This window comes from Gorilla gorilla, chromosome 11 (assembly GCF_029281585.2).
Source record: "Gorilla gorilla gorilla isolate KB3781 chromosome 11, NHGRI_mGorGor1-v2.1_pri, whole genome shotgun sequence".
Classification (NCBI taxonomy): domain Eukaryota; kingdom Metazoa; phylum Chordata; class Mammalia; order Primates; family Hominidae; genus Gorilla; species Gorilla gorilla.
In genome coordinates this window covers 115,954,152-115,973,958 of record NC_073235.2, presented here as the reverse complement: position 1 = coordinate 115,973,958, position 19,807 = coordinate 115,954,152, and the positions used below count along the sequence as shown (strand labels likewise).

The window sequence follows — 19,807 nt, the reverse complement described above, 5'->3', positions numbered from 1 at the left end:
GCACAGCAAAAGAAACTACCATCAGAGTGAACAGGTAACCTACAGAATGGGAGAAAATTTTTGCAATCTACCCATCTGACAAAGAGCTAATATTCAGAATCTACAAATAACTTCAACAAATTTACAAGAAAAAACCAAAGTATATGAACACACACTTCTCAAAAGAAGACATTTATGCAGCCAACAGAAACGTGAAAAAATGCTCATCATCATTGGTCATCAGAGAAATGCAAATAAAAACCACAATGAGATACCATCTCACACCAGTTAGAATGGCGATCATTAAAAAGTCAGGAAACAACAGATGCTGGAAAGGATGTGGAGAAATAGGAATGATTTTACACTGTTGGTGGGAGTGTAAATTAGTTCAACCATTGTGGAAGACAGTGTGGTGATTCCTCAAGGATCTAGAACCAGAAATACCATTTGACCCAGCGATCCCATTACGGGGTATATACCCAAATTATTATAAATGATGCTACGATAAAGATACATGCACACGTATGTTTATTGCGGCACTATTCACAATAACAAAGACTTAGAACCAATCAAATGTCCAACAATGATAGACTGGATTAAGAAAATGTGGCACATATACACCATGGAATACTATGCAGCCATAAAAAATGATGAGTTCATGTCCTTTGATATGAACATGGATGAAGCTGGAAACCATCATTCTCAGCAAACTATCACAGGTACAGAAAACCAAACACCGCATGTTCTCACTCATAGGTGGGAATTGAACAATGAGAACACATGGACACAGGGCGGGGAGCATCACACACCAGGGCCTATCATGGGGTATGGGGCTGGGAGAGGGACAGCATTAAGAGAAATACCTAATGTAAATGACGATGGGTGTAGCAAACCAACATGGCACTTGTAAACCTATGAAACAAACCTGTACGTTGTGCACATGTACCCTAGAACTTAAAGTATAAAAAAATAGAATTTTCCCATTAATAAAGATTTTCTAAATTGGGATATTTTTAGGGTGAAAGTGGAATTTATTAAAAATTACCCTGTGCAAATAGGTGTAAGTCAGGATTGCTGGAACAAATGAGGACATAGAGCATCCTGTAACATGAAAGAAGATAGGAAGATATTCCATCCAATAGAACAAAGAAGTGAAAAGAGTTCTGTGCCTGAGGGACGAGATGCCTGAGGGACGAGGTAACAATAGGTCAGACATGAGTCCTACTTTATCTACCAAGTGAAAAATGCAAGTGGGGCCAGTTGGAAATGAAGGGCAAATAAAGCCAGATACTCTAGGGATACTCCAGGAATATAAGTATACTTGCTCTTAGCTTTTCAGGCAATAGCCTAGGAAAATTGACAACCCCTTAAAGAGTCCTTCATATTTTACATTGTGCTAGAAAAACATACTACTCTCCAGGTCATGTTGAAAACGGACTGAAAAAGGTATATCTGTGTAGATGGACCCTAACTGGTTTCCAAATTGTTCATGGCTTGTATTTGCAATATAGAGAAATCAGAAGCCTCAACCACCTCAGTGGGGTACATGGAAATGTTAATATTTGATGTACTGGAGCAGAAAAAAAGCTAGGGTTAGGATAATGAGGCCACAGATATAAAGGAGTTCATAGATATTGTGGCAGCGGCCATGGATTTAGCAAGGTGTGTTGGGTTCACATACAAAAGAACTACCCAGGAACTATCCAGGAGCTATCCAGAACTATCCAGGTATCATGTACCTGGACACCAACCTAATCAAACAAGTCACAGTACACTGGAGAGTGAATATAGCCTGTAGACTTTAAGCTATATGGATAGACAAGTAACTTTTTTACTAGGAACCATCTGGGGAAGAATAAAAAGGGCATGCCATTTGAAGGAAGAAAATGAGCACTAATAACTACGTTTTAGCTAAACATTCAGTTAATATAATATTCAAACACCCTGTGTTAAACCCAAAGAGACTGGTTTAACTCACAAAGATTGGGATAGTCTTTAATATGCAGGTTATCTTTTCTTTTGTCTTCAGCAGGAGTAGGAGTTCAAAGACAAAACCAGTTGCAGATAATAAAGATATATTTCTTTGCACATCTGAACAGTAGTGTGCAAAGTTCAACTCTAACTCATAGATCAAATGATTTTAACTTTTTAAACATGTTTTAATGTTGTACACATATCAATGATAAGGCAAATAATTTATCCCTATTTAATAAGTGAGTAAAAAGACATATTTAAATAACCTGAATCCTCACTTGGCTGTTTTACAACACAACTGGAATTCATACCAGCCATTCCCAGTTCTTAGCTTTTTCCACTAAACATCAAGGAGCAAGTTGAAACACAAATATTGTACATGGTATATGGGAGATAAGCATGAGACCAGGAGGACTAAAGAGAGTAAGATGGGTAGCAAAAGTTTAAGCTTGGCCCGTCTGGAATAGGAAATAGGAAGAGATCTGAATCTAGCTCCTAATACCTCAGGATATAGAATAAAGAAAGCCTTTTGTTAGGAGACTGGGGAAGGCAGATTAGATGAAAAGAAGCAAGGGTATGAAATTCTGAAGGTTTGATTATAATGCCATAAAATTTAAATTATTGTTAAACTCATTTGTATTAGTTCATTCTCACACCACTATGAGGAAATACCCGAGATGGGGTATTTTATAAAGAATAGAGGTTTTAGGGTAAAAATATATATATATAAAAAAAAAAGACTAGAGGTTTAATTGGCTCAAGTTCCACATGGCTGGGGAGTCCTCATGAAATTTACAATCATGGTAGAAGACACCTCTTCAGAGGGTGGCAGGAAAGAGAATGAGTGCAAGCAAAAGAAATGCCAGACGCTTATACAACCACCAGATCTCGTGAGACTCACTCAATTATCATGAGAACAGCATGGGAGAAACCACCCCCATGATTCAGTTACCTCCACCTGGTCCCGCCCTTGACACATGGGGATGATTACAATTCAAGGTGAGATCTGGATGGGGACACAGCCAAATCATATTATCATTGTATCCAATATTACTTAAAATTTAAACATTCAAAATACAAAATTAAATTCAAGCACAAGGGGCATCAAGACAATGATGTTTTGCATTTTCGAAGCAAAGAATTTCACTCAAAAGACAAAATAAACTTGATTAAAGCATGTCTTGAAAAATAAAATTATTCAAAAGAGTATTATCATCATGTAAGCTTTAGTAGCTTCTCAAAGTTTGGCCAAAAATGAAAATCTCCAGAAAACAATAATAGAATGTTAAGCATAGTTGCAGTTTTACATATTCTAAAAAAACTGATAAATGGCTTTAAAGTGGCATATAAACATTTTGTTTCTTTTTCTTAAATTTTTATGCCAAAGGTATCTCACCCACTACCCTAGGCCTAAGCCTATACAAAAACCCTAAAAGGATGTCAAGCATTAGCAAAAATAACCAAAAACTTGAGTCATTACCTGCGAGGGAGTTTTTATTTATTAAAATATCTTATATAAGTTTCACAGCAATCTTAAATGGTATGTCTTTGGTTTTTGCAGCTACATTTTATATATGAGAAATCTGAGCTCCAATTTGTTTAAATTACTCTCTTAAGGTTAATGTTTATAGCTGTCAAGGCTGGCATTTAAACCCAAGTTTGACCACAATGGCTAAGTTTTTTCTTCTAACTACAATTTAATAATCTGCTATAAATTTATGTCTCAATTAAATGATATTTAATTTAATTTTTTTGAGACACTGTCTCACTCTGTTGCCTAGGCTGGAGTGCAGTGGTATGGGGCCATCTTGGCTCACTGCAACCTCCACTTCCTGGGTTCAAATGATTCTCATGCCTCAGCCTCCCACGTAGCTGGGATTACAGGCCTGTGCCACCACATCCGGCTATTTGTTTTTTGTGGGTTTTTTTTTTGTATTTTTAGTAGAGACAGGGTTTCACCATATTGGCCAGGCTGGTCTCAAACTCCTGGCCTCAAATGATCCACCTACTTTGGTCTCCCAAAGTGCTGGGATTACAGGCATGAGCCACCACCCCTGGCCTAATTTTATAATAATCTTTATAGGCAGTTAAATGGAGAAATACTTTTTCTGAATATTTCCAAATGGATCTCTTTTACATGAAAGTTGGTTGAAAATGTTTTAAAATTAATCTCAGAAACAAAATCAGTATTTCTACTTGTATTATTAAAAAAATGATTAAAAGATCATTTTAAGTTAGCTTTGACTATCTTTACCTGCCCAACTACTTTGTCTCTTTCCAAGGAGGTCAGCATTTTCTCCTTCAGTAAAGTGTGGTGTTTCTCATGTAACACCCTTATAGTCGGTTCATAAGATGCATAATGTAACTTCAACCTATAAAAAATAAAGTCAATAGCATTTTAAGGGGTTATTGAGTTAAATCAGTAATTTCCATCTAACATCAAAACCTTTTTTTCTTTTTCTTTTTTGCTGTGAAATAAAAATGAATAATCATATAAAGGTTAACACACTACAGCCAAGAAGCACAAAAAGCATACAACTTCACTGCAACTTGAGGGTGGAGGGTGCAGTGAGGGAGCAAATCACATGGCTTAACTAGTTCTCTATTTCCTACTAGCACCTTTTGCTGTGTCCAAGTATGTACTCAGAAGACTGATGCTACCCATGAAATTTTTTAAAATGCAATTCCTTTTGTCAATTTGGAAATAACGATCAGAAAGACAAGGGCCACAAATAATAGATGATTACACATGGAGTGTCATTCACATCAAAATAAACTAAAGGATAGTCTTTAAAACAAGTTTGGCTAATCTTGTATTTTAAAAATTAAGTATAAAAACATTTTGATATCTAAACAGAAGGAATAATTCAGCCTAGTATATAATATACCTTTAAAAAATCTGTTTTATTTGAAAATGACCTCAAAATCTTTTTATTGAAGTGTAATTTACATGGATAAAACATACAGCTCTTAAGTGTTACAATTCAGAGTTTTGAGAAATGCACACCCAAGTAGTATACATTATCAAAATATGAAGCATGTCTCACACCCAGGAAAATTCTAGAACTTCATTTGTTTGGTATCATATAACATGTTCTCTTTTTTAACTAGTTTATTTCACTCAGTATAATGTTTCTTTAGATTATTCCATATTACTTTACATAGCAATACTTCACTCCTTTTTACTGTGAGTAGTATTCTCTTGTATGTATGTATATTCCACAATGTGGTTATCCAATATTTTGCTGATGAAAACTTGAGTGGATTTTAGTTTGGGCTATCATGAATAAGGCCTCTTTAAACATTTTTATATAAGTCATGTAATATTTTTTGCTCATATATCTTCATTTATTTTAGATAAATATCCAGGAGTTTAATTGCTGGGTTATAATTTATACTTCCAACAACCCTATATGACAGTCCTGGATACTCTACATTATTGCCAGCCTCTGGTGATATCAGTCTATTAAGAGTTTATCCATCTTATTATCAAATTTGTCAGTTTTATTACATTTTCCATTAACCAACATCTAACTTTGTTGATTTTTTGTTTGTCCATTTGCTATTTTATTGATTTCAGCTCTTATTTTTCATTTCTTCATGTTTCTTGGTTGTAATTTGCTCTTTTTAAGCTTCTAAGATGACATCATTGGTTTTAAAACTTTATTTTCTAAAATAAGCATTTAAAGCTATCAATTTCAATTTAAGCTGCATTGGCTGCATTTCAATATGCTGCATTTTTAATCTTTCAGTTCAAAATATTCTGTAATTTTCTTCTTTGCCTCATGGATTATTTAAAGTATGCTACTTTAATTTCCAAATATTTGAGAAATCCCCTGAGATTTTTAAAAATTGATTTCTAATTTAATTTGGTTGTGGTCAGAAAACATTCTATGTATGACATCAATCCTTTGAAATGTATAGAGACTTGTTTTATGGCTCAGTATACAATCTATTTTAGTGGCAATTCCATGTGCACTGGAAAGAGCAAAGTAGAAGGAAATACAGAGAATGCCACAAAGATACTCCTCGAGAAGAGCAACTCCAAGACACATAATTGTCAGATTCACCAAAGTTGAAATGAAGGAAAAAATGTTAAGGGCAGCCAGAGAGAAAGGTCGGGTTAGTCACAAAGCGAAGCCCATCAGACTAACAGCTGATCTCTTGACAGAAACCAGCCAGAAGAGAGTGGGGGCCCATATTCAACATTCTGAAAGAAAAGAATTTTCAACCCAGAATTTCATATCCAGCTAAACTAAGCTTCATAAGTGAAGGAGAAATAAAATCCTTTACAGACAAGCAAATGCTGAGAGATTTTGTCACCACCAGGCCTGCCCTAAAAGAGCTCCTGAAGGAAGCACTAAACATGGAAAGGAACAACCGGTACCAGTCACTGCAAAAACATGCCAAATTGTAAAGACCATCGAGGCTAGGAAGAAACTGCATCAAATAACGACCAAAATAACCAGCTAACATCACAATGACAGGATCAAATTCACACATAAGAATATTAACCTTAAATGTAAATGGGCTAAATGCTCCAGTTAAAAGACACAGACTGGCAAATTGGATAAGGAGTCAAGACCCATCAGTGTGTTGCATTCAGGAAATCCATCTCACATGCAGAGACACACATAGGCTCAAAATCAAGGGATGGAGGAAGATCTACCAAGCAAAACAAAAAAAAGCAGGGGTTGAAATCCTAGTCTCTGATAAAACAGACTTTAAACCAACAAAGATCAGAAGAGACAAAGAAGGCCATTACATAATGGTAAAGGGATCAATTCAACAGGAAGAGCTAACTATCCTAAATATATATGCACCCAATATAGGAGCACCCAGATTCATAAAACAAGTCCTTAGAGAACTACAAAGAGACTTAGACTTCCACACAATCATAATGGGAGACTTTAACACCCCACTGTCAACATTAGACAGATCAATGAGACAGAAAGTTAACAAGGATATCCAGGAATTGAACTCAGCTCCACACCAAGCGGACCTAATAGACATCTACAGAACTCTCCACCCCAAATCAACAGAATATACATTCTTTTCAGCACCACACCGTACTTATTCCAAAATTGACCACATAGTTGGAAGTAAAGCACTCCTCATCAAATGTAAAAGAACAGAAATTATAACAAACTGTCTCTCAGACCACAGTGCAGTCAAACTAGAACTCAGGATTAAGAAACTCACTCAAAACCGCTCAACTACATGGAAACTGAACAACCTGCTCCTGAATGACTACTGGGTGCATAACAAAATGAAGGCAGAAATAAAGATGTTCTTTGAAACCAATGAGAACAAAGATACAACATATCAGAATCTCTGGGACACATTTAAAGCAGTGTGTAGAGGAAAATTTATAGCACTAAATGCCCACAAGAGAAAGCAGGAAAGATCTAAAATTGACACCCTAACATCACAATTAAAAGAACAAGAGAAGCAAGAGCAAACACATTCAAAACCTAGCAGAAGGCAAGAAATAACTAAGATCATAGCAGAACTGAAGGAAATAGAGACACAAAAAACCCTTCAAAATATCAATGAATCCAGGAGCTGAATTTTTGAAAAGATCAACAAAATTGAGAGACCACTAGCAAGACTAATAAAGAAGAAAAGAGAGAAGAATCAAATAGACACAATAAAAAATGATAAAGGGGATATCACCACCAATCCCACAAAAATACAAACTACCATCAGAGAATACTATAAACAAATCTATGCAAATAAACTAGAAAATCTAGAAGAAATGGATAAATTCCTCAACATATACACCCTCCCAAGACTAAACCAGGAAGAAGTTGAATCTCTGAATAGACTAATAACAGGATCTGAAATTGAGGCAATAATCAATAGCTTACCAACCAAAAAAAGTCCAGAACCAGAAGGATTCACAGCCGAATTCTACCAGAGGTACAAGGAGGAGCTGGTACCATTCCTTCTGAAACTATTCCAATCAATAGAAAAAGAGGGAATCCTCCCTAACTCATTTTATGAGGACAGCATCATCCTGATACCAAAGCCTGGCAGAGACACAACAAAAAAAAAGAGAATTTTAGACCAATATCCCTGATGAACATCGATGCAAAAATCCTCAATAAAATACTGGCAAAGCAAATCCAGCAGCACATCAAAAAGCTTATCCATCATGATCAAGTGGGCTTCATCCCTGGGATGCAAGGCTGGTTCAACGTATGCAAATCAATAAACGTAATCCAGCATATAAACAGAGCCAATGACAAAAAAACATAGGATTATCTCATTAGATGCAGAAAAGGCCTTCGACAAAATTGAACAACCTTCATGCTAAAAACTCTCAATAAATTAGGTATTGATGGGACGTATCTCAAAATAATAAGAGCTATCTATGACAAACCCACAGCCAATATCATACTGAATGGACAAAAGCTGGAAGCATTCCCTTTGAAAACTGGCACAAGACAGGGATGTCCTGCCTCATCACTCCTATTTAGCATGGTGTTGGAAGTTCTGGCCAGGGCAATCAGGCAGGAGAAGGAAATAAAGCGTATTCAATTAGGAAAAGAGGAAGTCAAATTGTCCCTGTTTGCAGATGACATGATTGTATATCTAGAAAACCCCATTGTCTCAGCCCAAAATCTCCTTAAGCTGATAAGCAACTTCAGCAAAGTCTCAGGATACAAAATCAATGTGCAACAATCACAAGCATTCTTATACACCAATAACAGACAGAGAGCCAAATCATGAGTGAACTCCCATTCACAATTGCTTCAAAGAGAATAAAATACCTAGGAATCCAACTTACAAGGGATGTGAAGGACCTCTTCAAGGAGAACTACAAACCACTGCTCAAGGAAATAAAAGAGGATACAAACAAATGGAAGAACATTCCATGCTCAAGGGTAGGAAGAATCAATATCATGAAAATGGCCATACTGCCCAAGGTAATTTATAGATTCAATGCCATCCCCATCAAGCTACCCATGACTTTCTTCACAGAACTGGAAAAAAACGACTTTAAAGTTCATATGGATCCAAAAAAGAGCCCACATTGCCAAGTCAATCCTAAGCAAAAAGAACAAAGCTGGAGGCATCATGCTACCTGACTTCAAACTACTCTACAAGGCTACAGTAACCAAAACAGCATGGTACTGGTACCAAAACAGAGATATAGACCAATGGAACAGAACAGAGCCCTCAGAAATAATGCCACATATCTACAACTATCTGATCTTTGACAAACCTGACCAAAACAAGCAATGGGGAAAGGATTCCCTATTTAATAAATGGTGCTGGGAAAACTGGCTAGCCATATGTAGAAAGCTGAAACTGGATCCCTTCCTCACACCTTATACAAAAATTAATTCAAGATGGATTAAAGACTTAAATGTTAGATCTAAAACCATAAAAACCCTAGAAGAAAACCTAGGCAATACCATTCAGGACATAGGCATGGGCAAGGACTTCATGTCTAAAACACCAAAAGCAATGGCAACAAAAGCCAAAATTGACAAATGGGATCTAATTAAACTGAAGAGCTTCTGCACAGCAAAAGAAACTACTGTCAGAGTGAACAGGCAACGTAAAGAACGGGAGAAAATTTTTGCAATCTACTCATCTGACAAAGGGCTAATATCCAGAATCTACAAAGAACTCAAACCAATTTACAAGAAAAAATCAAACAACCCCATCAACAAGTGGGCGAAGGATATGAACAGACACTTCTCAAAAGAAGACATTTATGCAGCCAACAGACACATGAAAAAATGCTCATCACACTGGCCATCAGAGAAATGCAAATCAAACCACAATGAGATACCATCTTACACCAGTTAGAATGGCGATCATTAAAAAGTCAGGAAACAACAGGTGCTGGAGAGGATGTGGAGAAATAGGAACACTTTTACACTGTTGATGGGACTGTAAACTAGTTCAACCATTGTGGAAGTCAGTGTGGTGATTCCTCAGGGATCTAGAACTAGAAATACCATTTGACCCAGCCATCCCATTACTGGGTATATACCCAAAGGATTATAAATCATGCTGCTAGAAAGACACATGCACACGTATGTTTATTGCGGCACTATTCACAATAGGAAAGACTTGGAACCAAGCCAAATGTCCAACAATGATAGACTGGATTAAGAAAATGTGGCACATATACACCATGGAATACTATGCAGCCATAAAAAATGATGAGTTCATGTCCTTTGTAGGGACATGGATGAAGCTGGAAACCATCATTCTCAGCAAACTATCGCAAGGACAAAAAACCAAACACCGCATGTTCTCACTCACAGGTGGGAACTGAACAATGAGAACACATGGACACAGGAAGGGGAACATCACACACTGGGGCCTGTTGTGGGGTGTGGGAAGTGGAGAGGGATAGCATTGGGAGATATACCTAATGTTAACTGATGAGTTAATGGGTGCAGCACACCAACATGGCACATGTATACATATGTAACAAACCTGCACGTTGTGCACAGGTACCCTAAAACTTAAAGTACAAAAAAAAAAAAAAACTCCAGTGAATAAGGTTGATTCACTTCTAGGGTGGTCCTTCAAAACTTGGAAAAAGATAGCCAACACTGTGAAGTGGAAATGCTGGAGCTACCCAGGCAGACAGTAGAGGAAGCACTCCGTAACATCATAGCAATTATGTACTGTTATAAATAGCCTCAATTTTTCTGCAAATTACCCCTGGCTATTTAATTGAGCGGCTATTTACTGGGGAAAGATATTTTAAGAAGTTGTCATTCAAATTCAGAAACCTAAAGCAGAATCATGACCCCTCTGTTAGAATGGCAGTCTACAGGGGAACAGAAAATAAATACGGTCCTGGCTAAAGTCTGTTCACAGCATATTTGGTTCATGTAAGCACCCAGTGATCAACTCCAGTCTTCCTGAGTAAATAATTTGAATTTGTATACTTAACAATTGGAATAAGCTAGCAGAATGGGGAAGGTTATGCCCAGCCTATTCTTGGATTTCAAATACACACCTATGATGGACTATTTATATTGCTCCAGAGGTTCTATTTATGTTTTTTCAGCTTTTTTCTCTTTGTGCACCAGTTGGATCATTTTCCATCTTCCTGTCTTCATGTTAATTGATCTTTCCATTGGCAATGTCCAATCTTCTAAGACCTATTAGTAAATTTTTCATTTGCATATTATGTTTTTTTCAGTTCTCAAATTTCAGTTTAATTCTGTTTATCACTCCTTACAGTCACCATTTTCTTTAAAACTCTAAGCATTTCATAATAACTGTTGTAAAGTCCCCATCTGCTAATTCTGCAATTGTCTTTTCTCTGTCTGTTTCTGCTTTTTCCTGATTATAGGACATGTCTTCCTGCTTCTAGATATATCTATAGATAAATCAATACGTATAAACTTTATTTATTTATTGTATGTTGGACATACACTTGTCTGAATTTTGTTTTCTTCCTTTAAAGAGTTATTTTCTGACAGACAGTTAATTTCCCAGTGAATCAGCTCGAGTTTTTCAAAGCTTACCTTTAAGCTTTTTGGAGAAAAAGTCTAAAGCAACACTTTGTCTAGGACCAACTAGGTCTGCCTCTGTAGCATGGCTTGTGGAGGATATTAAGTAAATGTTCAGAGTATTCAGTGAGGTTACTTCCCTTATGGCTAGTCAGAACTCCTGCATCTCCCAGCACTGTGCAACCTCTGGAATCTCTATTTTGCTCAGAGTTTCCCAGGTGCTGTTTCCTGCCAGGCTTCATGTTCTCTCATCCTATACTTCCACAAGTTAGTTACGTGGCCAAAGACTGAAGAGAACCATTACAGATATTTCTTAAGCTACATTTCAGGTACCTCCTTCCTTCTGTGTACACCATGCTGCAAGTTCCAGCTACCTCTGCAGCCCTGAACTCTGATCTCTGCCTCCTCAGCTCTGAAAACCACCATGCTCTGCTTGGGTTATATCTGGTCAAACTGTGGGCTGAAAAGTACCTTCAGGAAGATATGTGGGTTGATCATCCTGCTCATTTTGTGTTTGTCTTCTCTTAGGCATCACGGTCCTGCTTTGCCAATTTTCCACCATCTTAAAAAAAAAACTGCCTCATATATTTTGTCCAATCATGTAGTTCCTTACATTTGGGGAGCTAGTCCAGTACCAGTTGGAGAGCTAATTCTATACTATTTACAATGACATAGCCCAAAGCAGAAATTCCCCAAAAGTCCTCCAAAAGAATAATATTTTATTCCATTAATAATTAAAACAGAGCTTTTTATTTTCTATATTTTCATAGCAGTATTTATAAAAGTCATTAATTTGGATATCACATTATACCTCATTGATGATAGCAACAGAAATTAAGTATTAAAGTGCAGTTGCATTATATATACATTTAATGTGTATTAATACGACACTCAGAAAGAGTAACAAAAATAAAAATTTAGGTAGTATGTACAGTTCTATCCTCCTTTCTGATTAGCTTAGTGTGTGTTTATATATATATGTAATATATATATACACTTTGCTGCATACTATAATCTCCATAAACATTACATATTCATAAATACATACAACACACAGATATAGAATTGTATACACAAAACCATGTACACTGTAATCTGTGGATGGTTGAAGAATTTTAAAGAAAATATTGATGGCAAAATTTCCCTTTTTTTACTAACTTTGGAATTTAACTCATTCATCAGATATGGCTTGACTATCTTCTGTTAAAAGAATTAACAACACATAGAATTTCACTGGAATATAACAAGGAAACAACATCTAGAAAAACTCTGTTTAATCCATTTTAAAGGATGTGTCTATTTTATAAAGTCCATTAAGTACTTCATAATTCATCTATTTGCAAGTTCTAATATTAGCTATAGATAATTCTGAAAATAAGTACGTTCATAATAAGATACTTGTGTTAAATGGGAAATACTGGCCAGGCTTGGTCACTCATGCCTGTAATTCCAACACTTTGGGAGGCCGATCTGAGAGGATCACTGGTGCCTAGGAGTTCAAAACCAACCTGAGCAACAAAGTGAGACCCCCATCACTACAAAAAAATTAAAACATAAAAAATTTAGCTGGGTATGGTGGCATGCACCTGTAGACCCAGCTACTCAGAAGGCTGAGGTGGAAGGATTGCTTGAACCCAGGAGCTGGGGCTACAGGATGCCTTAATCTCACCACTGCATTCTAAAATGGGTGACAGAATGAGACTCTGACTCTAAAAAGCAAAACAAAACAACAAACAAACAAAGAAAAAAGAAATACTGTAAAATTTATTATCAAACTAGTTGAAAAATTTACAGAAAAATAAGGTAAACATTTAATGGTTTACAATGAAAGGAAATATGGATACACTATTAATGTATTTGGGTAAAATGTGACATAAGAGATCTCAGACCCCAACTTTGCCTGGCATCAAAACACTCTATCCTATAGCTGATTTATTACGCAATCACGCAGCTATCAGGCAAAGTATTCGCTGTGTTTGACTGATTAACTTGATACCCAGTTTTGTGACTTGATGACATCATTAAAGTTTTGTTTTAGGTCTTTATAAAATGAGCTTTAGTGATTCATCCAGATTGTTAAATGGAGATGTTTTTCTTAATGATTAAATGAAGAAATAAAGGCTATCTGAGTATACACCAAGTGTAGCTGTATTACAAAGTAATGTGTGTGTCTTTACCAGGGTGCCTGAAATAATGAAATATGAAAAAATATGTAATCTAAAATGATGAATTTTATGTGAAAAGTATTCCCTTTAAACATATTAGGAATTTGAACAAGTATGGTATATTTTTAAATATAAATGGTTAGGGGCTATTGTATTGGACAGTACAGATACAGAGTATTTATATCATCACAAAAAGTTCTGTTGGATAGCACTGCCTTAGAGCAAGCACAATAGAATTTTATTCAAGGATTGTAAATTTATTTTCTTGTTTTTGTAGGGGAGGAAGGTAAAGAAGGAGAGAAAGTAAATCTCAATAATGCCTTCAAAATAATTTCTAACAGGCTTACAAATTCATAGTCATTTAGAGATATGTCCCCTATCCCTGCAATACCACAGCTGCACTTTACTCTCTATGCATACAATTTGATGAACATAACATGTTTTTTCATTTCTTGGTGCATTTGCAGAGGATGCACTATCTGCAAAGAGCACTGTGCTGACCCCACTTCCTCACTGTCTACTCTTACTCATACTTGAGAATTTAATTCCTGTGGAAATAAATCCTTGAGCCCTCTCACACTCCAGTCGTATTAGGATGATGGCCCTCTTGGGTGGCATAGCAACAAGGCAGTGTATTTCAGTATATTTCTGCTTAACTCCTCCCACTTCACACACAAATATTTTCTGAGACCCTTGACAGCAAGGGTCACAACTTACTCATCTTATGCTCAATAAATGTGGAATTAATAACTTTGTCTAAAACTTTGTCATAATCAAATTACTTAACATGTATTAAATAACTCTTTAATAAATATGCCAACAAGTATAAGCTTACCCTTTGAGGTCATTAATTAATTTGTTTTTTTCCTGGACTATTCGCTTGTGATGCATTCGATGAAAATCACGTTCTTTCTGAATTTTCAGCAAATCTTCTCTAGCTTTGCTGAAAAAAAAATAGTAACTTTATAAATCACTGCTAATTCTTTTTCGAAAAATTATTTAGTCTTGAGTTCAAATCCAGTATTGGGCCATTCAAAAGATAATAGGAAAACAAATATTTTGCTATAATTCTCATCAAAGATTCTCATCAAACATAATTTGTATAAGGTCATATTAGGTATGGGGGTGAAGGATGAAAGGGCAAAACCTGTAGTTCCAAAAATATGATTCATCTACATTTCATCTAAGTAAATGAAAATTAAAGGTATGCTGCCAGAACATGTCCAAAGTATAAACCATCTATTTCCAAAGAGAACCTGTTTGGCTTGGAAAACTGAAATATATGAAACATGACAATTCAAAGTTATTAAAAATAAAGACTTTATGGAATTTAACTCTGAACTTCCTAGAATGTAAAGTTAAAGAGAATATACTAGATTATTCAGTCCTGATAATTGGGAAAAGAAAGCATACAAATTCTAGAAAACCAAGATTTCATGGTATATATTAAATAAATATATATCATCAGTGGATCTGATTACTACATAATTCATAGCTTGATGAGAATGGTCTTCAATATCAGTGCTGTAATACAGAAAAATTTTTCAACTTGATGTATCTTCTGCAAACCTCAGGCATAAAGCAAGCTAAAGGATTCTTTCTAATCCCAGGTTCTATGTGAACATTTAATGAGAATGTTTCACTTACCTCCATAATATATTAGTTTCAATATAATAATGTGAAATATAATTTATAATGAAAACGTAGTTCTCAGCCTCAGATAACTGACAAAGTGCTACAGCATTGACACTGTCACATTTCCATTCTGAAAAATGGACTGATACCTCATATTAGGATTGAAACAGAAGAAATCTACTTCTCTGGGTCACAATTATTTCAAAATTTTGATTCACATAAAATAAACGCACACGAACAGATTTCTGCTTTAAGCGGTGTCAGAAGTCAGTCACTGAGGATCAGTGTATGGGATGCTACCAAAGATGTTTATGAGATAAAGTAAGGCTCTCAATGAAGCATATGTTGATTAATGACTTCTTGAGTAAGATCAAATTACATGAGGCATATGGTGCAAGGTCTCTGATCCATTCTTCCAAGTTTCTTTCTTCTTTTCTTTTTTTTTTAAGTTCTGGGGCACAGGTGCAAGTTGTGAAGGTTTGTTACATAGGTAAACGTGTGCCACGGTGGTTTACTGCACCTATCAACCCATCACCTAGGTATTAAGCGCAGCATACGTTCGCTATTTTTCCTAATGCTCCACCTCCCCCAACCACATACTCCACCCCCTGACAGGCCCCAGTGTGTGTGGTTCCCTTTCCTGTGTCCATGTGTTTTGATTGTTCAGCTCCCACTTATAAGTGAGAACATGCAGTGTTTGGTTTTCTGTTACTGCATTAGTTTGCTGAGGATAATGGCTTCCAACTCCATCCATGTCCCTACAAAGGACATGATCCCATTCCTTTTTATGGCTGCATAGTGTTTCATGGTGTATATGTGTCACATTTTCTTTATCCAGTCTATCATTGATGGGCATCTGGGTTGATTCCATGTCTTTGTGATCGTAAATAGTGCTGCAATGAACATACACATGCATGTGTCTTTGTAACAGAATGATTTATATTCCTTTGGGTATATACCCAGTAATGGGATTAAGTCTATGTGTGTCTTTGTATGTGAGATAGGTCTCTTGAATACAGCACACCAATGAATCTTGCCTCTATCCAGCTTGCCACTCTGCATCTTTTAATTGGGGCATTTAGTCCATTTACATTTAAGGTTAATATTGTTATGTATCAATTTGATCCTGTCACTATGATGCTAGCTGGTTATTTTGTAGACTTGTTTGCGTAGTTGCCTCATATTGTCACTGGTCTGTGTACTTCAGTGTGTTTTTGTAGTGGCTGGTAATGGTTTTCCTTTCCATATTTAGTGCTTCCTTCAGGAGTGCTTGCAAGGCAGGCCTGGTGGTGATGAATTCCCTCAGCATTTGCTTGTCTGAAAAAGATTTTATTTCTCCTTCACTTATGAAGCTGAGTTTGACCAGATATGAAATTCTAGGTTGGAAATTCTTTTAAGAATGTCAAATATTGGCCCCCACTATCTTCTGGATTGTAGGGTTTCTGCAGAGATCCACTGTTAGTCTGATGGGCTTCCCTTTATAGGTGGCCTTTCTCTCTGGCTGCCCTTAACATTTTTTCCTTTATTTCAGCCCTGAAGAATCTGATGATTATGTGTGTTTTGCTTGATCTTCTCATGTAGTATCTTACTGGGGTTGTCTGGGTTTCCTGAATTTGAACATTGGCCTGTCTTGCTAGGTTGAGGAAATTCTGGATGATATCCTGAAGTGTGTTTTCCAACTTGGTTCCATTCTCTCCGTCTCTTTCAGGTAGTCCTATCAGTCATAGGTTTGGTTTTTTAACACAATCGCACAGTTCTCAGAGGTTTTTTTCATTCCTTTTCATTCTTTTTTTCTCTACTCTTGTCTACCTATCTTATTTCAGCAAGATAGTCTTCAAGCTCTGATACCCTTTCTTCTGCTTCGCTTCTTTGGCTATTGATGCTTGTTATTGCATTGTGAAGTTCTCGTGTTGTGTTTCTCAGCTCGATCGGGTAATTTATATTCCTCTCTATACTAGTTATGTTGGTAAACAGCTGCTGTAATGTTTTATCATGGTTCTTAGCTTCTTTGCATTGAGTTAGAACATAATTCTTTAGCTCAGTGAAGTTCATTATTACCCATCTTCTGAAGCCTACTTCTGTCAATTCATCCATCTCAGCCTCAGCCCAGTTCTGTGCCTTTGCTGGAGACATGTTGCAATCATTTGGAGGAGAAGAGGCACTCTGGCTTTTTGAGTTTTCAGGATTTTTGTGCTGATTCTTTCTCATCGTCATGAGTTTATCTACCTTTGATCTTTGAGGTTGCTGACCTTTGGATGGGTTTTTGTGGGGTCCTTTTCATTGATGTTGTTGTTTTCTGTTTTTCTTTTAGCAGTCAGGCCCCCTCTTCTATAGGGCTGTTGCAGTTTGCTGGGGGTCCACTCTAGACCCTATTTGCCTGGGTCCCTCCCACCCCTGGAGGTATCACCAGCAGAGGCTACAGACCAGCACAGATGGCAGCCAGCTCCTTCCTCTGGAAGCTGTGTCCCAGAGGGGCACCAACCTGATGCCAGTTGGAATTCTCCTGTATGAGGTATCTGTGGACTCCTGCTGGGAGGTCTCACCTAGTCAGCAGGAGTGGGATCAGGCACCTGCTTAAATAAGCAGTCTGGCTGCCCCTTGGTGGAGTGGGTGTGCTGCACCCTCATCTGGGCTCCCCTAACTCTCCAGAGCCAGCAGGCAGAAAAGACAAAGACCACTGATCCATGATACCACAGCTGCCCCTCCTAGTGGCTCCTCTCAGGGATATCAAAGTTCTATTCATAAACTCCTGTCTAGGGATGCTGAAATTCCCACAGAGAGGCCTCACCCAGTGAGAAAAAATGGATCAGGGTTCTGCTTAAGGAAGCAGTCTAGCCATGAACTGACACAGCTGCTGTGCTGCGCTGTGGGGAATTGCTCCTGGTCCAGACCACCCAGTCTCACTGGCACCTACAGCAGGGGACAATGGCCAACTGGAGCCGCAGTGATGGTGGCCAACCCTCCTGCCCTGGGAATTAAGTCTTCTTAGGCAGTCTCTGGCCTGCTGCGTTGGCTGGCAGGGATTCCAAGCCAGTGTGTTTTAGCTTGTGGGGTTCTGTGGAAGCGAGGCCACTTGGCCCCCTGGCTTCAGTCCCCTTCCCACAGGAGTGGACAGATATCCTGCCTCATGGGAGTTCCCAGAGCTGGAGTATGCAAATACTCCTGTGTCTTGGTGCCTGCTGAAACGGCCAGCCACCCAAGCAGCTGCCATGTCTTTACAGTTCTGTGCTTGGGACCCAAGGCCCTGGTGGCGTGGGCTCACAAGGGGAACTCCTGATCCGCAGGTTGCAAGGATCCATGACAAAAGCAAGGTTTTCAGGGAGGGGTAGCACAATCCCTCACCACCTCCTTTGGCTGGGGGAGAAAGCTTCCTTTGCCCACACAGCTCTTGGGTGGGCCCTCGATGCTCTTCTTTGCTCTCCCTGGGTTGCGCCAACCACCTAGTCAGTCCCAATGAGAAAAGCTTGGTACCTCAGTTGAAGATTCAGAATTCACTTGCTGTTTTCATCCTTCTTGGTGGGAGCCACAGAGTGGAGCTGTTTCTATTTGGTCAACTTGGCTACTCTCGCCCCCTAAGTTTCTTTCTCCCCACCTCCCAGCACACCCTATTTTTTAAAAAATGACCTCTACTGTTATTTTACTGCCAATTTTGTAGTTTTCATTACATGTAAATAAACAATGTTCGGGTGACTCACAATACTCATGGTGAACTTTCTCCACCTAAACCTCAACCTCATTTTCATGCCACCAATCTTATATGTGCAAGAAATTGATTCGAACATTCAGTCTTGAAAAATCATCTGAGGAATATATGAATGATTAGATAAACAATTAATTCTTTTCTGATTTTAACCCATTTGTGTATATCAAGAATATAATTTGACAAATAACACAAGTTGACAACATAAATTGAGAAATAATATAGATACTGATATTGAATGAAGTGCTTTTTATCTTTTCTAATATGTTATTGTATTGCTTCTGGTCAAGATGTCTGTGTTGTAAAAACAAAAATTAATGGTTATTTTCCTTTAAATATATATAGTGTATTTTTTAGTGTTAGTGTAACAGTTACATATACTCACTTTAACAAAAAAGATAGTGCAATTTAGGACAGTTTTGCATTTCAACAACAATAAAGCCTATATTTAAAATAGGAATACATGTCCATCTTCCAATTTTTAGATTGTAGATAGGGATGTAATTTTCTCAAGTTCATTATGAGATTCTTTGGGAACAGTTCATTATGTTTGTGATAACCTTTTTGAATTGTCTTGTTATTTGCATACTTTCATCTCTTCCAAAATATTACAAACTTCTAGTTTTAACCATTTATCTATATTGCTAAATGAAAATATAATTTTTAATTATTACTTTTTAAAATTTTTGTGGGTACATAGTAGATGTATATATTCATGGGGTATATGAGATATTTTGAAACAGGCATGCATGTGTAATAATCATGGAAAATAGAGCATCCATCCCCTCAAGCATTTATCCTGTTACAAAAAATCCAATTTTACTTTCGGTTATTTTTAAATGTACAATTAAGTTATGACT

General features: G+C 37.1%; 1 protein-coding gene across 7 annotated transcripts in view; it reads right to left on the bottom strand.

Annotated features, from left to right (window-relative positions):
• Positions 1 to 19,807, bottom strand: part of SPAG16 (sperm associated antigen 16) — a 1,164,663-nt gene that overhangs the window by 1,090,304 nt on the left and 54,552 nt on the right. For all 7 annotated transcript variants that reach the window (XR_008677798.1, XM_019022690.4, XM_055380495.1 and 4 more), the window contains 2 exons: positions 14,448 to 14,555; positions 4,208 to 4,325 (listed from right to left, as the gene is read on the bottom strand). Coding sequence is in view for 6 of the 7 variants with exons in the window: in XM_019022690.4 (XP_018878235.2) it covers positions 4,208 to 4,325; positions 14,448 to 14,555 (226 nt within the window). In the remaining variant the exon portion in view is untranslated. The remainder of the gene's footprint in view (positions 1 to 4,207; positions 4,326 to 14,447; positions 14,556 to 19,807) is intronic.